The 20,111-nt window shown below is 34.2% G+C and overlaps 2 protein-coding genes across 2 annotated transcripts in view; one reads left to right on the forward strand and one right to left on the reverse strand.

The window, feature by feature from the left end:
• Positions 1 to 20,111, reverse strand: part of LOC117336294 (excitatory amino acid transporter-like) — a 64,003-nt gene that overhangs the window by 8,249 nt on the left and 35,643 nt on the right. Inside the window, exons 5-6 of the mRNA XM_033896783.1 lie at positions 16,038 to 16,080; positions 15,635 to 15,728 (exon numbers count right to left, since the gene is read on the reverse strand). Of these exons, the coding sequence (XP_033752674.1) occupies positions 15,635 to 15,728; positions 16,038 to 16,080 (137 nt within the window). The remainder of the gene's footprint in view (positions 1 to 15,634; positions 15,729 to 16,037; positions 16,081 to 20,111) is intronic.
• LOC117336293 lies at positions 3,291 to 11,178 on the forward strand. Its single transcript, XM_033896782.1, has 2 exons — positions 3,291 to 3,641; positions 8,128 to 11,178. The coding sequence occupies exons 1-2, from the start codon at positions 3,576 to 3,578 to the stop codon at positions 10,018 to 10,020; spliced, it is 1,959 nt and encodes a 652-aa protein (XP_033752673.1). The 5' UTR covers positions 3,291 to 3,575; the 3' UTR covers positions 10,021 to 11,178.

The raw sequence follows: 20,111 nt of genomic DNA on the forward strand, positions 1-20,111 counted from the left end.
TAATCCACACGACATCATTGTATACGTGAAACGCATGTTAATCCAAACGGCATCATTGTATACTGGAAACGCATGCTAATCCACACGACATCACTGTATACGTGAAACGCATGTTAATCCAAACGGCATCATTGTATACTGGAAACGCATGCTAATCCACACGAAATCATTGTATACATGAAACGCATGCTAATCCACACGACATCATTGTATACAAGAAACGCATGCTAATCCACACAACTTTGTATACATGAAACGCATGCTAATCCACACGACATCATTGTATACATGAAACGCATGCTAATCCACACGACATCATTGTATACATGAAACGCATGCTAATCCACACGACATCACTGTATACGTGAAACGCATGAAAATCTACACATCATTGTATACGTGAAACGCATGCTAATCCACACTACATCATTGTATACATGAAACGCATGCTAATCCACAAGACATCATTGTATACATGAAACGCATGCTAATCCACACGACATCATTGTGTACATGAAACGCATGCTAATCCACACGACATCATTGTATACACGAAACGCATGCTAATCCACACGGCATCTTTGTATAAATGAAACGCATGCTAATCCACACGACATCACTGTATACATGGAACGCATGCTAATCCACACATCTTTGTATACACGAAACGCATGCTAATCCAAACGACATTATTGTATACACGAAACGCATGCTAATCCTCACGACATCATTGCATACACGAAACGCATGATAATCCACATTACATCATTGTATACATGAAACACATGAAAATCCACACGTACGCGATCTATACTTGATTAAGTGTACGGGTTTTAAAATGGCATACATACGGAGCCCCTCGACTGACATGCCACACACTTATTTTATTTCGTTTTATCGAAATAACAATTCGTTTTAACGAAATGTTATTTCGTTTTATCGAAATATTATTTCGTTATATCGAAATGTTATTTCGTTTATATCGAAATATTATTTCGTTATATCGAATTATTATTTCGTTTAATCGAAATGTTATTTCGTTTTATCGAAATAATAATTCGTTTTATCGAAATATTATTTCGTTATATCGAAATGTTATTTCGTTATATCGAAATGTTATTTCGTTTTATCGAAATATTATTTCGTTATATCGAATTATTATTTCGTTTAATCGAAATGTTAATTCGTTTTATCGAAATAATAATTCGTTATATCGAAATGTTATACCGTTTTATCGAAATATTATTTCGTTATATCGAAATGTTATTTCGTTTTATCGAAATATTATTTCGTTTTATCGAAATAATAATTCGTTTTATCGAAATGTTATTTCGTTATATCGAATTATTATTTCGTTATATCGAAATATTATTTCGTTTTATCGAAATGTTATTTCGTTTTATCGAAATAATAATTCGTTTTATCGAAATGTTATTTCGTTTTATCGAAATAATAATTCGTTTAATCGAAATATGATTTCGTTTTATAGAGGAACTCTTCTGCATTGAAAACAAAATTTACGCGCTGTTTTCATCTCTCGCCGGCCGCGGATACGAGCTAGACCATCAGGCAGGCTTTCAGGTAGGTAATATTTGATTTGTTCAACATCGTTTGATGCAGGAGGTTTAATTATCGGTTATTCCTAGGAGCTTCAATGTTATTTGCTTGAAGTCATTCGTCATTTATTTATGTGTTTACGAATAAACGCCACATGATGCATTTTCGAATTTTATCGCTGATCATTTCTTAACCTACATTGTAGGTAAGATCTACTTTATTTTACGCTGTGTGTTTCAGTATAGACTGCATTTAATTGCTATTGGTTTTAAGGTTGTAGCTGGTAGCAACATGTAGTAGTAGGACAAGGTAGATATAGTAGGCCTATAGGGCCACGGTCGACGGACGTCCTGTCGGTTGGCGTCAGAACAAAACAATAGTCGGACATCAAGCTACAGTAGCTACAGCCTACTTGTACTGGTAGGCCATGGCATGGGTATAGATATTCCTCCGTCGGACAATTGCCAGAATTTTGTCCAATATTTCATGTCCATATAAACTCTAGACTACAGTATGCATGATGGCATACATATATAAATACAGTGCATCATGCATGCTTTTCTTTTAACAAATAGCCTAATCAGTAGAAGATTAAAAAGAGGCAAAACAAATAAAAAGTATTGTATTTGTTTCCATGCAGGTGTCATTTATTTTACTGGTATCCCCCATCCATGTAGCTACTTTTTCTGTCCATCAAATAATTATTTATTCACAAAATGTGTTTGATAATTTTAATATCCACAAATGCGCTAAGAAAAAACTACTTTTCAAACAGAACAGTGTCAATCTGGAATGAATTGCCAGAACAGGTTATATCAGCATTAAATGTAAACTCCTTCAAAAACAAGCTAGACGATCACTGGAAAAACCAAGAACTTTTCTTTAATTACAAAGCATCAATTAAATCATAAAAACAATGTACAGTAGACCGGACAGAAGTACTATATCAATCTCATGTATTATTTTGAGTCTGGTATAAGGACTTTAAAAGTCCTGAACCAGAAATAAACTTATCTTATCTTATCTTAATAAGATACCTACTCCAAAGGGTGTTCAGAGTCAAATTTTATTATAACTTAATGATGAAAGAGCTGTAACAAGTTACTATGCTACAAGTCTTTTGTTTTTATAGCATTTAAATTGATTCAGTTTAAAGGATTTGATTTTTTTTACTTAAAATCAGTAAACCAATTACACAACTGCAAAGAGAAACTGTTCTGATGTTACAATTGTATGTATTGCTTCTAATTACTGACACAATAGATGTAAGCATGTCAAATTAATGTATACCTTGTCAACTGTTTTGGGGAGGATGCAAAAATATGATAGCCATCATCAGACATCAGGGTATCAAGGGGGAGGGGAGATTGTGAATATATAGATATCAGGAGGAGGGATACATGTATGATATAGCTATAAAATGGGAGTGTCTGGGGTGGGGTGTGTGTAAGTTATATTAATGGGGATACATATAAATATGATAGTCATATCATCATAATCAGGGGGAAAACATTCATGTATACGTTACCATCCCCTCTCCCCTGTATGATAAACAGCTGTGTATAATGACATGGCCTTATAGATGCATTTTTGATGGACTTCATATTATGTCCTACAATATTAGATACTCCCCTATAGATACACAGAATTTAAAGTAAATCTTAATATTTGGAGAATTATGGGGGGGGGGGGGGGGGGGGGGGGGGGTCAAATATATTGTGAGTGCTATCATATCCTGAATTTTTTACTTGTTCAACAGACAACAAAGCTAGTAAAATTCCATTGTCTGGTGGCCAAATCCACTCAAATGGTCAAGTACATCCCTCAGCCCCAATAATAGCATATTGTATACTATACTGTATACCACAGTGCCACACAACACAAATAAATTCTGAAATTGCCAGTTCAAAATAGATGGATATAACCTAATATTTAACTTTTAATGAGACCACTGATGTTGCTAATGATTGTTGGTTTAATATCAACTTTAACTGTACAACATTTTTTATATATACAGGATGGAAGACTTTTTAAAAGATAGAGGTGTGGAAGGAGCAATAATTGAAAAAATGAAAGAAGAAGGTGTAAGTACTTTGTAGAATACTATTCAGTGGCAGATCTGTTGGCTTACATGTAGCTGGGGTACAATGTAGGTAGGGGTGATCCAAAGGCAAGGCGAGAGCTAAAAAAGCATAAAAGACTACACATATTCCTAATAGCAATTCAAATACATGTATACCATAAATATTGCATAGTGGATACAGTTTTAAATTTTTTTTTTGAGTTGAGATGAATTTGTCCACACAATAAAAAGACATTTTGAAGAAAAGGGGCATCTGCTGCGACAAGCTTATCATATGTTATAAAATGGCAGTAAATAAAAAATAAAACATACTGATTAATTGAAATGTATTAAGTTCCCCACCAGTACCTGAAAGGAGACTAGTAATTCTGTGTAGCATCCTTCCCCACATTATTGAGTCCTGGTTCAAGTCCTATATGTCACTGGAAATCACAGGATTGCTCATTGAGTGGTGTGTCATGTACCAAAAATAGGTCAGCAAGACCTAAATTTTGAATTTTGACCTATATCAAAAGAAATGTTTATCCAGAATCTAATTTCACATCCGTTGACAGGGAATTATATTAATTGTCTTCTTGTATATTGTATATTACTTATGTGTGTCTTATAGTCTTTAGCTCACCTGGCCTAAAGAGCCATCCCTTGTCCCTCATCGGTCAACAATTTCTACAAACAAATTCTCCTTTTCTCTTCTTTCTGAACAACTTTCTTCTTCCTAATGTCTCCCTTGACAATGCCTCACTTTTGGCCTTTAGTTGAGCGTTCGCCCCTGTGAGGAAGGCTTTGGGTTCTGTCCCCTAGCCGAGACATACCAGAGTCTTTAAAAATGGTAGTTGCTACTCCTGCTCAGCGCTCAGCATATTTGGAGTGGGACGACTGGTTCGCTCGTTGTCAGTATAATGTGACCGGGTGGGGTGTGCTGCTGGGTGTCTTCGGCAGTATGCTTCAGTGAGGTAGCACTATAAATCGGCAAAAGTTCCGGCCTATCACAAGGAGACTTAACACGAACATACCGCAGCCTCCCAAAACACACATACGCACTCACCACACGCATACATGTCGCACGCACGGGAGGCCGTCCTTAAATGACCTTAGCTGTTAATAGGACGTTAAACAAAATAAACCAAACCAAACCAAACCCTCTGGGGCTGAGAGGGGAGGCCAAAAAGGGACAATTTGACAATATTTATATACATCTTGTACATGACTTTTTTCTCTGAAATTAGGCAATGAATATGGCTCAGATTTTGCTTGTAGCAATCTCTATAGGGTGGGGATTCAAAATTATACAAATGTTGTTGCTGATCCCATGGGGACCTGAAGGGCAGGGTCAGTAGTCGTCAATTTGGCCAAATTGATTGAAGCAAGGCATATAATATAATGAAATCAATTGCATTGTACTTTTGTGGCAGATTGTGTTATAAATATACTTTAAATAGAAGTTTTGTTGGCAATGGGTATAAGTTGAAATATTCAAGTGAGAGATACAGGCCCTCTGTGTCTCTTGTTCATAATCTTTGTAGATTTAAACTGTTAAATTGTTAAAATCTAAAAATGTTTTATAAATATTTGAGATCCCTACCCAATACAGTACTTTGTGTTTTACCCTTTGGGTTCAATGACTTAGCTGGACTTTGGAAATATCTGAGATACCCAACCTATACTCATATTACTGTGCTTAATCCAGGTGAGCAATACAGGACTGGACTTCTTGTTAAATTGAATGACCTTGATCCTTATAATGTCTGCCAGACAAAGTTGGGGGACATGTTGCTTTTGCTATGATATCACGATTCTTGTTATTGTTATTATTATTTTTCTTGTTTCTTCTCATTTCTTCCGCTGCGGAGGTTTCCTTCACTTTTTTCAGAAACGACTTGGATGATGTTCATGACATGCATACTCATAAGGGGTGGGGGAGGGGTGCACATGTTTCTTTTTTTCACGATCAGAAATCTAAGATGGCCGCCTGAGCCGATTCAAGTTTTTTTCATTTTGGTCTCCAATTTCAGTAAAAATTGGTACATTGGGTTTTTTATTGATGCCGACTAACGCGCTAACATTTTCTGAAAGTTTGGTTGCCACGGTTACGGGATGGAGGCCTCTGATTAGTTCATACTAAGAAATTGTCAGACTAAAGTGAAAACTGGTATAGATAGGTTATGATGGATACCAGACACATTGGTATGAATGTGAGAGTGTTTGGGGGACATCTGTAATGGTCCCCATTACAATCAGTGCTTGTTCAAAACATTGACCCTCATTCAAGGTCACTGTAATAAGATGACTGTATCCAAATTGGATCAGAACACAAAATGGATCATTTTTAATAAAGAAATGTTTTCAATCAATACTTGTGTTTGTAGTAAGGAATATAGGTTTAAATTGCATGAGTATCTGCACTATAGATTATAGTTTATGAGTTAAAGGCCCACTATACATATCTTTGTGATTTTTTTTATGTCAAATTCAGATAAATTCTGAAAAAAAATCCAGTTAATAGCCACACAGAAATAAGACTAAAATGAAGTAAAGCTGAGTGGTAACTATTAGAGACTTTTAATGGAAAGGTCCAGAGGAATATAAGATATTTCAGGTAGGTCCCACTTAAAAATCACCAAAAGATAGAGTAGACGACCATCTCAAGAAATCTCCAAAACATACCACATGACTATGTATAAAGGCTTGGTGACAAACTGCATGTTCAGGTAAATTCCTCAAACAGTGGGTAATTATCAGGTCAAGTGGTGATCTCCTAAGTAAGAGTGTACCAGGTATTTAATGTATTTTAAGGTAATGATATTACCTACTTTTCAAGGAATTTACTCTTAAACTAATTAAGGCCACGCATGAAAGTGCAAGTGTCCTATCGTAATCTCTCTGTCCATCTGTCCGGCCTGCTGGCCGTTTGTCAGTCTGTTCATTTTTATTACCATGCATTAACTTGAGTTTCCTTGGGGCTGATCAAACTCAAAGTTCATACAGTGCTTTCTTATTGCACGTGTTTGATTGGGATTGCTTTTCGGTGTCTAAGGTCTAAGGTCAAGGTCACTGTTAAAAAAAAAAGTAAATCAGTTTTCAAGTAATAACTTTAGTTTCCTTTGGCTGATGTAACTCGAACTTCACGCAGTGCTTCCTTATTGAAAGAGCTTGCTTAGAATCGCTTTTTAGCATCTTGATGCAAAGGTCAAAGTCACTGTTACTAAATATAGATAAACAAAATCACCTATGCAGAATCTAGAGTTTGCTTAGGCCAATCTATTGACTCATGTAACTTCTTTCAGTATTTATACCATACCTAAAGTGTTTATTTAGAATTGATTTACAGTTTGAAAGGTCAAAGGTCAAGACCACTGTTACTATGATAGAAAATTTGTTTACTTGCAATAACATGAGTTTCCTTTGGGCCGATTGAACTCAAACTTCATACAGTTTTATTGAAAGTGCTTGCTTGTTCATGCTAAACATCAACCTTGGTGAGGGCAAATGGTTTTTGATGACTATGGAGGATAATTAATAGCCACATGGCAGGGCCTTTGCTGACCTGTTAGTGTTTTAATTCCTATATAGTGATGTTTACTTATAGCAAATTTCAACTGCTGCTGTACTAATACTCATGTAAGATTTCTTAAATTTTGCCGATACAAGTTAATCTGAGCTACATTTATAAATGTAATCAATATTATTGTGGGATTTTTACTTCAATTTCAACAAAAATTACGTACATTTGTATATTGGGCATTTAACATCGTCAATAACTCTACAATGAACACTTAAAAATTTCTGAAATAATTTTACGGTGCTGACATTTTAAAAATAACACAGTAGAAGCTTATGCATGATATAAATTCCAAAATCTTTTTATAAATAAAATGTGCAAGCTAAAAATCCCCCAAATTTTTTATCGGAAATGTTCATTATTGAAAAATAAAACATCCATATTATATAAATGCTAGTATTTAAACAAATGAATTCCTGTCTCATTTCAAAGTGTTCAAAATAGTTCACACAAAATAATTTTATTATTTGAAAAATCCTGTAATATCTTTTTTCGTGAATTAACTCAAAATGGTTAAGCAGCATAACAAAATCAAGCTTGAGTACTGTCATCTCATAATCAGCATGTATAATACATTGTACCCTTATTCAATAAGCACCCACAATTCATACATCTATAACAAATCATCAAAGTATTGTTTCTTTTGTTTAATTGTTCACTTTAATGGTTTCTACAAATGTAATATTCTTTTTAATTAATCTTCAAATTAGATTTTCCCCCAACGATGAATGGTAATCAAGATGGTAAGAAATGTTTATCATAACTGACTGTATAAGACTAGAATGTGTCCTTTTAAGGTCAAACACATTCTGTATTTCACTGCAAAAGGGTCCTTTCTGCCATGTTTGATTTCTAGCTTTATATAATTTTTGTAACACATGCACTATTTTTTATAGAAAGCTGATGATGATCTTTACATTTTTTACAGATTGATGAGGCTGTTGTGTCCACAATGACCGTGGATCAGCTCAACAAATACATCCCTCGATATGGAGACTGTTTAGCTGCTATTGCATTTTCGAAAAAACAACTGACAAGCAGCGGTATTTGTGAATCTGAAACTTCCAAAGGTCGCAGAATGTCACTGCGTGACAGACTCATGGCAAAATTGCAAGGGAAAAAGGGACTGGATGAACATACAAGAAGGTCAGTTCCTCAAGAAGGAAATAGAAATGCAAAAAAGCATACCAAGAAAATTGAACTTGGATGGCTTCATTCATATGGATCTTGTAACATTCTGAAACAGGTCAGGTCACCAAGTGGAGGTGGTACTAGAACAATAGACATTGATGTGAATTCAACAGTGTCAGAACTCTTGAATACAGCTATAGCCCTTTTTTTCCCTAATGGAAAGTCTAAAAAGGGTAATGAAAATGATTTCAACTTCTATATTGCGAATCAGACTCAGGAAAAACAGGAGGGCAGTTTGACTATAAAACAAATATATGAAAGTACCAAACTGAAGATCCTTCGATTTTATTTGGTAAGTTCTGCGGTTGTTACTACCTCAGCAGACATTTGTGGACATGAACTCCTACAAAAAGGCGAAGAAGGCTCACTGAAATGTATCCCTGATACAGACCCTGATAGAGAAACAAAAGGTAACAATTTGTCCAACGCTTTCGAGGAGTTACCAGACATTTGTGATACTGAGACTACATTGTATGTGATGGAGTCAGATTTACAAAGTCTTCATTCATTTACGATGAATGCAACTCAAAACGACATGCTAACAAGTCCTAATGCCAGTAACGAAACACTTTTTGACACAGATTTTTTGATTGATTCTCCTGTATCAACAATTCCTGCCCAAGAGCAACCACTAATTTCAACAAAGGTCGACATCAAGATACACAGAACTATTGTACAAGATGAATTGATCATGTTTTTTAAAGATCCAAATGTGATCAATCAAAATTTAACATTTTCGTTTGTAAATGAGAAAGGCCAAGATGCTGATGGAGTGTCCAGAGATGCATATTCAGAGTTTTGGACATCCTTCTTACTAAGGAATACAGATGGTGAGACCTACAGAGTCCCAGTACTAACAAATGATTACAGTCATGAGGAATGGGAAGCTATTGGTCGGATACTCTTGAAGGGATTTAAAGACCACAGATACCTTCCTATTGGCTTGGCACCAGCTTTCCTTATTGCAATTGTGCACGGGGAGGATGTTGTGACCCCACAGCAGTTGAAAAATTCATTTTTGCATTACTTGTCCTCATCGGAAAAAGACATCATTGAGTCTGCATGTAATGGTTCTTCATATGATGAAGATGAATTAATCAGTGTGCTCGACCGTTTCCAGTGTCACAGAATTCCCAATCAAGAAGAAATGAGTTCAGCAATTATTCAGATTGCTCATAGGGTCCTTATTCAAGAACCTAAATATGCACTTGATGCTATGAAAGGTGTCTGTGGGAATGCACTCCAGTTATTTCTACCGGATATCGAGTCTGTCAGTGCCTTATATGAAAGGTTAAACCCAAGTGTAGCAAAGGTGATTCGTTTGTTGAAGGCTACACCATCAACCAAGGAAGAAAACGCAAGCTTTGGATTTCTTCAGAGATTTATTCGTGGAAGAAATAAGGAACAGTTGAAACTCTTGCTCAGGCTGCTGACTGGCTCAGATGTTGTATGTGTTGACAAAATAGACATCACATTTGTGGTTCGCTATGGTAAAGGAAGGATACCCACCATACATACATGTGGACCTTCCCTTGAGTTACCATCCACTTACATAAATTTCCCAGATTTCAGAAGTGAGTGGGAGTCCATTTTGAGTGACAAGGACAGCATGAAAATGAGCATTGCTTGAGAGTCTTCTCAGAGTAGTGTTACTACACGTGCATCATTTATGATGAAGACATCCTTTACACTTGATTTAGTATTAATTTGGTTTTCTGATCACAACTGGAACTTTTTACTAACAGTAGGTAGAACTTTCATTACATTGGTGCTCTAATTGTTATTGTTTGTTTTTATCCCACGCCCAACAAAGTTGGCGGGGTATATATACAAATGGGTTCCATTTGTCGTTTGCCCAGTTCCCTCAATATTCCTAAACATACTTTATGTAAGAAAGGAAAACATTACAGAAGTGAAGGAATTTTCCTTAAGATTTTTTCTTAAATCCTGTTATGCTTTTCTTTGGAGAATTTTAAGTAAAGGACTTTCCTGAAGTTCAGAAATATTGATGAAGCCAGAGCCTGATAGTTTGTTCTCCTCCAATATTTGTTTAGATATGTTATTTTTTACATTAATGTTTTTTATCTTTGTTTCTTTCTGAGTGTCAACAAATGATTGCAAGTGTTGTTGCTGTTTGATCTTGTCACAGAGCCGTGAAGAACATGGATAATACAACTCTGTCTTAAAAGGCATGGTCACCTATTACATGTATATTACATACTACACATGGTATGATATGATCATGGTCCTCTCAACAGTCATTGAGTATCAACTATTTTGTATATGTTATCAATTTTTCATTCAAGTTTTTATGTTGTTGGATGTTTTAGAGTCACCAACTATAGTTTCAATAATTATTTACTTTATGTATTTTTGCATTGCATATTGTTTTTTATACTGTAAGATCATGTTATATTTTGACAGTGTTTATAGATCAAAATGAATGGTGGTGTTCTGATTGATATTAAGGTGCAAAATAAATAACGTGACTTGGAAGTATACAATATACATAAGGGACACTTTTAGAGGAAGTCAGTGACTCAAAGTTTCATAAATTACCATAACATAACTTTACATGCATGTAAATTTTAATGATTGACCTAAATTGTATAGGTACATTTGACATTGTATTATTTTAAGAGGACAGAAAGTATGATAGTCCTTTTCCAACCTGCTTCAAGTAGATGTTTTATTCCAAAATTATTTTCAAGTGATCTGTATTAATAAAAAATGGAAATCAATCTTGTTTGCCTTTACTTGTGATTTAACAAAATCAGTTTATTTTGTCTTTTCATCCCGGACTTTTTATTATTCTGGAATGATTTTGGTGTGGTGTGTTAATGATACAAAAAAAAAATAAAAAATATCAACACATTTGTCTATTGTGTGTTGTCACCAATCAACATGATAACTTTAGTATTCACAGATATATTTCCTAAAATGATCCTGAGATTAGTTGGAATGTTAAGGATGACAGTCAGAGCGACCACTTTAACATGATTGTGTAATATTTTAAACCTCTAAAGTTCCACCCAAGCTCAAATTTACCTTATTTTTATGAAATCCAAGATGGCAGTTAAAACCGCCATGTTGGAAAACATATTTAAAACTTCCTCAGTTCCACTAATGCAATTGATCTGGAAAGTGGTACTGAATGAAGTAAAGTGTTATCTTATAACATGGTTGCTCAATGAATGTTTGCCGGAATATCACCGATGAAAATTCTTTTTAAGTTCTATTAGAGATATTTATCTTTGACATATTTGGAAATGATCCTGAGATGGTCCTTTCCAAGTGTTGGTATTTTATCAAATCCGAGGTGACTGCATCCTTTGGAAAAAAATCTACCAAGTCTCAAGTGATCTAATCGTCCTTTGTCCGTCCGTTGTGCGTACTTAAACAATTTACATTTCGACTTCTCAATAGATGTAAAGCTCTGAAGCTGATACTGAACTGTACTATTCTTGGACAAGAAAATTGGACAAGTTTGTTCAGATGAATGCCATGTATTCAAGGTCATAGTGGCCAAATAGGCTAGAAAAATTCTCAATATCCAAGAGACCAAGAGAACTGACATTGGGCCTGTAGCATGCTGGGATAAATGGACACACAGTTTGATCAAATGATCACTTTGACTTTGACCTATTGTTGTACAGTACTTTTCACGGCCTCTTGTTAAGTAACAAGCTTGTTAACATTTCTTTTGTTGAAAAGAGCACCACATTAACTGGTATGTTCATCACTTAAAGACATATGGTTGGTGCTCAATTAAAAAAAATCAGGGTCTTGTCACCATGATAAAGTTTCCAAGAAATAAATAAACTACCCATTCCGTAGTCCTGAGATAGACAGCCTGCAATAGGAGAGAATTGCGAAGTTTCGTCATTTGAAAAAAAAAAAAAAAAAAGAAAAAAAAAATAATAATAAAATAAAATTATGGATTGATAATATTGATATTTATTCCATATTGATCTAATCACGCGTAGTCTTTTTATCGACATACTGTATGTAAACGTATCATATGCCTGTTTTTTTCTTCAATGAGTCCCTTTTTCCCATTTGGTAATTTTATCTATATGAACATATTTGCTTAAAGATATACATGTGTTAAGTTTGCTGTTTACGGAAAGCAGATGCTTAAATTTAAAACACGTCTGACGTTTACTTGAAGTACTACTTCTCGAAAAGGAATGCGTGAAGTATGTGTTTTTTCACTGTCAAGTTGTACTTCATCACGATATGTTACTATAGAAAATGTCAAGCTTCATTTCGAACATCTCCAAGAGTTCTTCACAGAGAGTCTATATTAAGATATCATGAATACACTGTCTTAAACTAGTGTACAAATCTACAGCCTGATAAGCGTCATCTGCAAGTGCAAATCCATTTTCGGACATAAGAAGGATACAAATATCGTACACATCTTCATCACAAGGTTTCTCACTTCGAAATAACGCATTGTTCTTGCATAGGAGAAGATCATTGTCGTCAACAACACACGAGTAATCATCAGCAGCATACAGTTCTGGAACTGCAAACATGATATTTGGTCGTCCACTAGGAACGAGGGGATTCGAAGATGGTCGAATAACATGGGAATCCCAAACCTCCGCAGTCACATCAAGCTCATTCTGAAGAGTTAAAAGGTTCCACGGATTAAATGTTTTTATATAGGTATTTTGTAATATTACAATGATACTTAAAACACTTACAACATGAGTTAATTTGTGAATCTCCTAAAAGAACTACGAAGTCGAATAGAACCTTTTGACGCACAAATCGTATTAATCTTTCACTTCATTTGAGAAAGTTTGATTATTTAATTACTTATCTATTAAAGTCATGTTTTCGATATATAACAAATGTAACGTGATTGTGCCAGATCCACTATACACCATTTACTTATAACTGCAACCGGAAGAAGACAAATAAACGTTTCACTTACCTGAATAAGTGGCAGAAAACAAAATAATATGAGGTTTTTATCGAGAAATCCGCCATCAAAATTGCCATCTGTTTTGATTTGGTCAAACAGAGCAAGCCAAAACTCCATACATTCTCTCCGCAAGAACCCCCACCAGCTTTCGATTCTTTGATTGCTGGTGCTGCGTCCATACATAAAACTACGTTCCCCATGGAAACTGTCATTGCCATTTCGTCGAAGAAAACGTTGGAACTGGCAAACATGTCCGTTTTCTGTGCCTCTATCACCACGAACGATCAGCGGACAGCTACCCAGCTTTTGTAATGCTTTTAGATAATATCCACCAATGACTCTAGGGTCACTACTTGTATGATAGGCGTTAAGCCAAATAATTTTGCGCGAAAATCCATCAAGACATCCGTTGATACAAATTCCGTATGGACGCAGCTTGTCATAAGAATCAAAATGCCATATGTAATTTGGCCCTTTTGAACAATAAAGTCGTCTCCTGAGTTTATGTTTTCGGCGAAGTTCTGTTCCTTCTGGGTCCAAAATACCCATCAAAATTCTTACTTCTTCCTTTCTTGCATTGATCCCATGACTTTTCATTTTTTGATACATCCAGCGATATCCATGCATTATTCCTGATCCATTATGTTCAGATTGTATAAAATCCACAACGTCCATAACGTCTGGTCCATGTTTATACCTGTACAAACCTTCACGGTGCAATATCCGTATCAGCTGTCTACTACTGAGGCTAAATCCATGTTTATGATTTAAGATCCAACAAATTTCATCATGCTTTAACCCTAATGAGAAATAATTTCTCAACAGCTCCAAACGAGAATCCGCCATGATAAAACATGTAGAGTACAAGACAAAATGATATTTCGATAAAACGAAATAACATTTCGATAAAACGAAATAACATTTCGATAAAACGAATTATTATTTCGATAAAACGAAATAACATTTCGATAAAACGAAATAACATTTCGATATAACGAAATAATATTTCGATAAAACGAAATAATATTTCGATAAAACGAATTATTATTTCGATAAAACGAAATAACATTTCGATTAAACGAAATAATATTTCGATAAAACAAATTATTATTTCGATAAAACGAAATAACATTTCGATATAACGAAATAATATTTCGATAAAACGAAATAATATTTCGATAAAACGAAATAACATTTCGATAAAACGAAATAATATTTCGATAAAACGAATTATTATTTCGATTAAACGAAATAACATTTCGATAAAACGAAATAATATTTCGATAAAACGAATTATTATTTCGATAAAACGAAATAACATTTCGATAAAACGAAATAACATTTCGATATAACGAAATAATATTTCGATAAAACGAAATAACATTTCGATATAACGAAATATTATTTCGATAAAACGAAATAACATTTCGTTAAAACGAATTGTTATTTCGATAAAACGAAATAAAATAAGTGTGTGGCATGTCAGTCAAGGGGCTCCGTACATACACCTTTGCCAAGCAACATACATGATTTTTATGAGCATATGAAATAAGCTTTAAATCAAATATGTACACTGCTATAACTTTGGTAGAATGTTTTTGATCAATTATCTAAAATTTAACGTGATCAATGTTCAGCAGCATATCATCCGCAAACTAGAAATATCAAAGACCAAAAGTTCAATAATCCATCAATAAAAGTACTTTTTACAGGGAATGTGCACTGACGATTAATTTTTTAGGATTAAGTTTAATATACAGGAGTGATAACAGAAAAAAATGGAGTGTACTCTTATAAAAACCGGAGTGTGCTCTCATCACAAAGCGCTTTGTAGTTTATTTAGAGTACAACCCATTTTTATCGGTTATAGCGAGACATGAATATTAAAAATGTATATCAGTACTTTCTCTAAACTTCATCATAAAAAGGGAATGTAAATAAGTGATTTCTCACAAATTATCATTAAGTACACTTCTCTTTTGTATTTACATTGTAAGCATCCATTGATATGAGATTAAAAAAAAAAATGATATCAGTTAAATGTCGTGACAAATATGTTTACGTACCCACTTTAATAACACAAGTTTATTTTAGGTATCATGTTTTTTTACCATTGTGGTGATATTTTTGCATAAGCCTTATCTAAGTAATCAAACCTTTTTTTTGAAATTAATAAGAATTAAATTAGTACTATGATTTTTGTGTAATTTTGAAATCTTTTTACTACCCATGCAAACATATCTTTATGCGAAACTAAATGTCTCTTCCCGTGTCCCAGGCTGATACTAAACCAGATCGGTCCACTTACCTAAAACATTTGTGCCAGCCGCTGTACCAATAGACCGGGAGAGCGTTGTATTGGTCGAGTTAAATTCTGTTTTAACATCGTATCTTGTCTGAGTCTGTTAAAAATCACACATACTTTAAAACAAAGTACAATGTATATGTGTGTGTTTGTTATTGTGTTACGCATGGATATATATTTCTTCCTTTTACATACAAATCGGATTGTGCAATTGTCGAAAACATCAATATCTATAAACATGTATATATATGGAGTTAGGGAGCCTTTCTCGTATTGCAGTGCTAACGAGAAGAACATTGTGAAAGATATTTTTTGTCTTGCAAAGTCTTTTTATATAACGGTCCTACGCGGTGTCTTTAAAGGATAAAATTATACGCAATGCTTCATGTAATTGTATACTTAGTACCTTTTGGAAACAGGCCGTCAGTATATTGTCTGGAATAATGTTTCTGTAAATATAATAATATAATAATTTTATTTGTAATATAGTATATAATATTGAATTGAAAAAGACAAACAGATCTGCAGATATCAATTTAGATATCGTAAATAACATATGCTGCCGAATTAAATAACGCTGAACCATAAACTGTTTCGTCCATGGTGGTCTTGTCACAAATGTTGTGCTTTAACCCTATGATTTGATATTTGCTTAAGACATTTTTGGTTATTTTGTAATTATTAAGCAGCATGGGTTACGTGTGTATATTCTGAACATATGCCACGATTGGTAAGAAATAAAGAGGGGCATGATAAATAACACAATAGAACCATATCTCGCACTTTAATCAAATATATACACATATCCCTGGTGTTCTTTTACTGATAGCTACTTCTAATCATTGCTTACCCTTCTGAAATGACGTTAAAGGATTTAGGCATGTTTAATTAAATCAACGATATACTTGTTTAAAACTTTCAACTAGAACAATTAAGGGGTAAGGCATACAGTGACAGTTATACGTTAAGTTAACTATTTTGACAAATATCCACCACCTCCTGGTGCATTGGTATCGACAAAACACAAGGTATCACCAAATGTATACAAATATCCATGTCAAAGGATTTTGAAGATGACGGAACTATGCGTTATATGACGACGATTCACCGTCTCTTGAAAACTCAAACTACAAGTCTCAAAGAGTTCTATGATTGCAATATCTACCTTAGCTGTGGCAGTGAACCCTAATTGTGAAATCTTTCTCAAGATAAATACACCTATTCTTTCGATGTAGACACTAACATACAGCTGAGTGGTATGGATGGATGTAATAACGAATTTGATAATGTGGTGGCAAACCCAAGTTTTGACAATATTTATCACAATTTTGATGAACACAGCTAAGCGGTATGGATAAATGTTATAACGAATTTGATATCAATTAACTTAGGTGTGGCGGCTAATCTTAGTTGTGACAATATTTCTCAAGATTTTAATGAATACAGCCGAGTGGTATGGGTGAGTGTTATAACGAACATGATGGTACAAAACTCGATTTTTTACTGTCCCTGCCGTTCCCTTCTCATGGACGGATGACTGTATAACTAGGCAAAGTTATCGTACCAGATATATTTCTTAACTGCTGGAAGTGATACAACTCACGAAACACAGTTAACACAGGAAGTCTGCTTTGATTCACCTCTAGTTATAGTAATCACTTAAAGGGAATGCTTTTTGTATTGAAGGGATATTTTTCCTTTCTGTTCTTCTTTTAATCCACCTAAAACATTTTCAGCCAGGAAGGTAAGCCAGAGCTAGGGTCCTAGCTGGGATCCCTCCATATTTACAATCGCCCAGTTACAGTAATCAAGTCATACTTCCATGATATAATAATACTATTCTTCATACTTTGATCATATAGATTTTTTCCTCTTCCACAAGAATTATGATATGCAATATGTTAATTTACTTGCAATTTGATAACTTTAACTTTACTCAATGTTTATATCAGACATGTTCCAACATCATTCTATATCAGACTTTAATTTCACAACTTGTATACTTGTACAAACTTACAATGAATGATATTTCAAATATCCCACACTTTTCCGTTGAAAAATACCATGTACAATGTATCACATATTCTGATACTGTAGTTCAGCATAAATATTATGCATACATAATTTTTTTTTGTTATATGATCTTATCTTCATAAAAACGTTTGCATCAAATAATTCCCCCATCATTTGATATTATGATATCCATATGATATTGTTTACTGGTCAATACCTTTATTTTCAAATTTTACCTCAATTCTTTGACTTCTGAAGATACTTTTGGGTAGGAAGAATGATGGAACTGAAGTTTAAATAGTGGTAGGAGAGTATGCACCGGTTAAAAATAAATGAATGCGATGTTGTTGAGACATACCAAACATTTATTTAAGATGGTACCATACAAATGTTTTTGTAAAACCTGACCTGTAAATTAAGATAAACTGAGCAAGTTTTTATTGGTGTATGATTTGTGACGAGACCTACAAGGATGTTATGATATCATGTTATGATGACAGTAAGATATGTCACACAGGGCTCCAGAACAGCTGACCAGGATATATGTCCATACATATATGTATAACATTAAAATCTGTCAGATTTGATTTGGTAGTTAAGAGTTCAATATAACTGACTACAAGCATAACTTCATCATTCAAATTAAAACTATGAACAATATAAGCGGCAGCTGTTAGGTCCTATATTGTTCAATCCTTTTATTCGACTTATTAACAACTGATAAATCAAAAGGGTGTACAATTTCTGGAAAACAATTGAAACCGTGTACAAAGTCAATACAGACCAAATGACTGATCAATGACTAGGCAAAATTAACAATTATATTATGTTGTAGATTTTATGATGAGCCAGATGTTCACACATAATCCCAAATAGGTAATTTGAGAAACAATCATTTGAAAAACGATACAAAATCACCTTAGCTATCCCTGACATATTATTTGTAATTCTACCACGTTTGCTATGCAACGGCAATTTTGATCGGCTTAAAATCGTGTATTATTTGCCAGTAATACACTCTCGTTTCAATAATACACGCTCGTGAGTCACGACTGTTACAATCTTTCCCCTCCAAAATCGTGCATTTGTAAACAAACACTGTGGCGCCAAAACGTTTGAACGTCGGAGACAGTGTATTTTACAACGGAGAAATGTGTTAATTTCTATCAACCCAGAGCAGACTTTCCTAAACAATATGTTGTAAGGTCAATTTCCCAAGGCAATCTTTAGAAAGCATTTCTTCATGAATTGTTGGGCGACATCCATGAAAGTTCTCGTAACGTTGCCGTCAACTTGCTTGGGACTGACGTCAGTTTTTGAATATTCATTAGTACGCGCTAACGATATCTCTTTATGTGAGCAATTATCGGCAATTAGTGAATGAAGGTGGCGGAATGCACCAATTGTAACATTCATGAATGCATAATTTCATAGTAACCCCATGATGAACAAATCATATGCATGTGTGAATTTTAAGTGTACACGGAACGATTTGCTATATAAAGCTTAGGTCATTTAGGATGAAACTGAAAATGCTGAAAGTGCTAAATGAAAAAGACTTTAGTTTTAGCGTAATTGCGATTTTTCTCGGAAACACACTCGAAGCCCCAAAACCGTTGACCACGTTTCGGTGACACCCCCCTCACGTACCTGCGATTAATGAACATTAGACAACAATCATGTAAGTGCTGAATAGATATTTCGAGTTACATTTTGTGAGTAAGTTAATAACAAGTGTTACCAAAACGAATCCATCAGGAGTCTTAAAATGCTAATATATTTCTAACATTCGGTACATCATTCGTTAGAAATGGATTTGTTATATGAATACCATCAACTTAGTTTATGTTTGCGGCATTTTCTATAATAACAGGCCGTATATAACATTTAAATTTTCTAATATAACGGGCCGTAAAGAACATGTTATATTTTAATAATATACTATTCTAACTTATAACGACTTGCATCACCCTGTTTATAGCCATGATCATGAGGTCATGGGCTGTTGCATACCCTTTTTGATTTCGACTATAATACTTCTAATAATAGAAGTTTAGAATTCATACAAGATGTGAAAAAGCAATTGATATGTTGCAAATCCACTTGAAGATACCGCTATCTTGGATTTTCCGATAGTTGTCCGAAATTGAAAACTTACCCATGAAAGGATAGTAAAACAGAAAAAAATACAAAGCGTGAACCATTTGACTATAGTGGTTTTCTTACCGTAATCCATGGTATATATGTGATGTTAAGGAGCCAACTTATGATAATTGTTTTAACTTCAAACTTTTGAGATACGAATTCTGATTGCTTGTAGAGAAAACGAAACTCGCTGAATCTAAATGTAAATATGTTTGATTTAAATAGAATATGAATTCCCTAAAGTATTAACGAAATTGTAAAAGAAGAAGAAAAAAAACAAAAACAAAAAACAAAAAAACAAAAACAACTCAAGCTTATTTAT

Source organism: Pecten maximus, chromosome 10 (assembly GCF_902652985.1).
Source record: "Pecten maximus chromosome 10, xPecMax1.1, whole genome shotgun sequence".
Taxonomy (NCBI): Eukaryota; Metazoa; Mollusca; class Bivalvia; order Pectinida; family Pectinidae; genus Pecten; species Pecten maximus.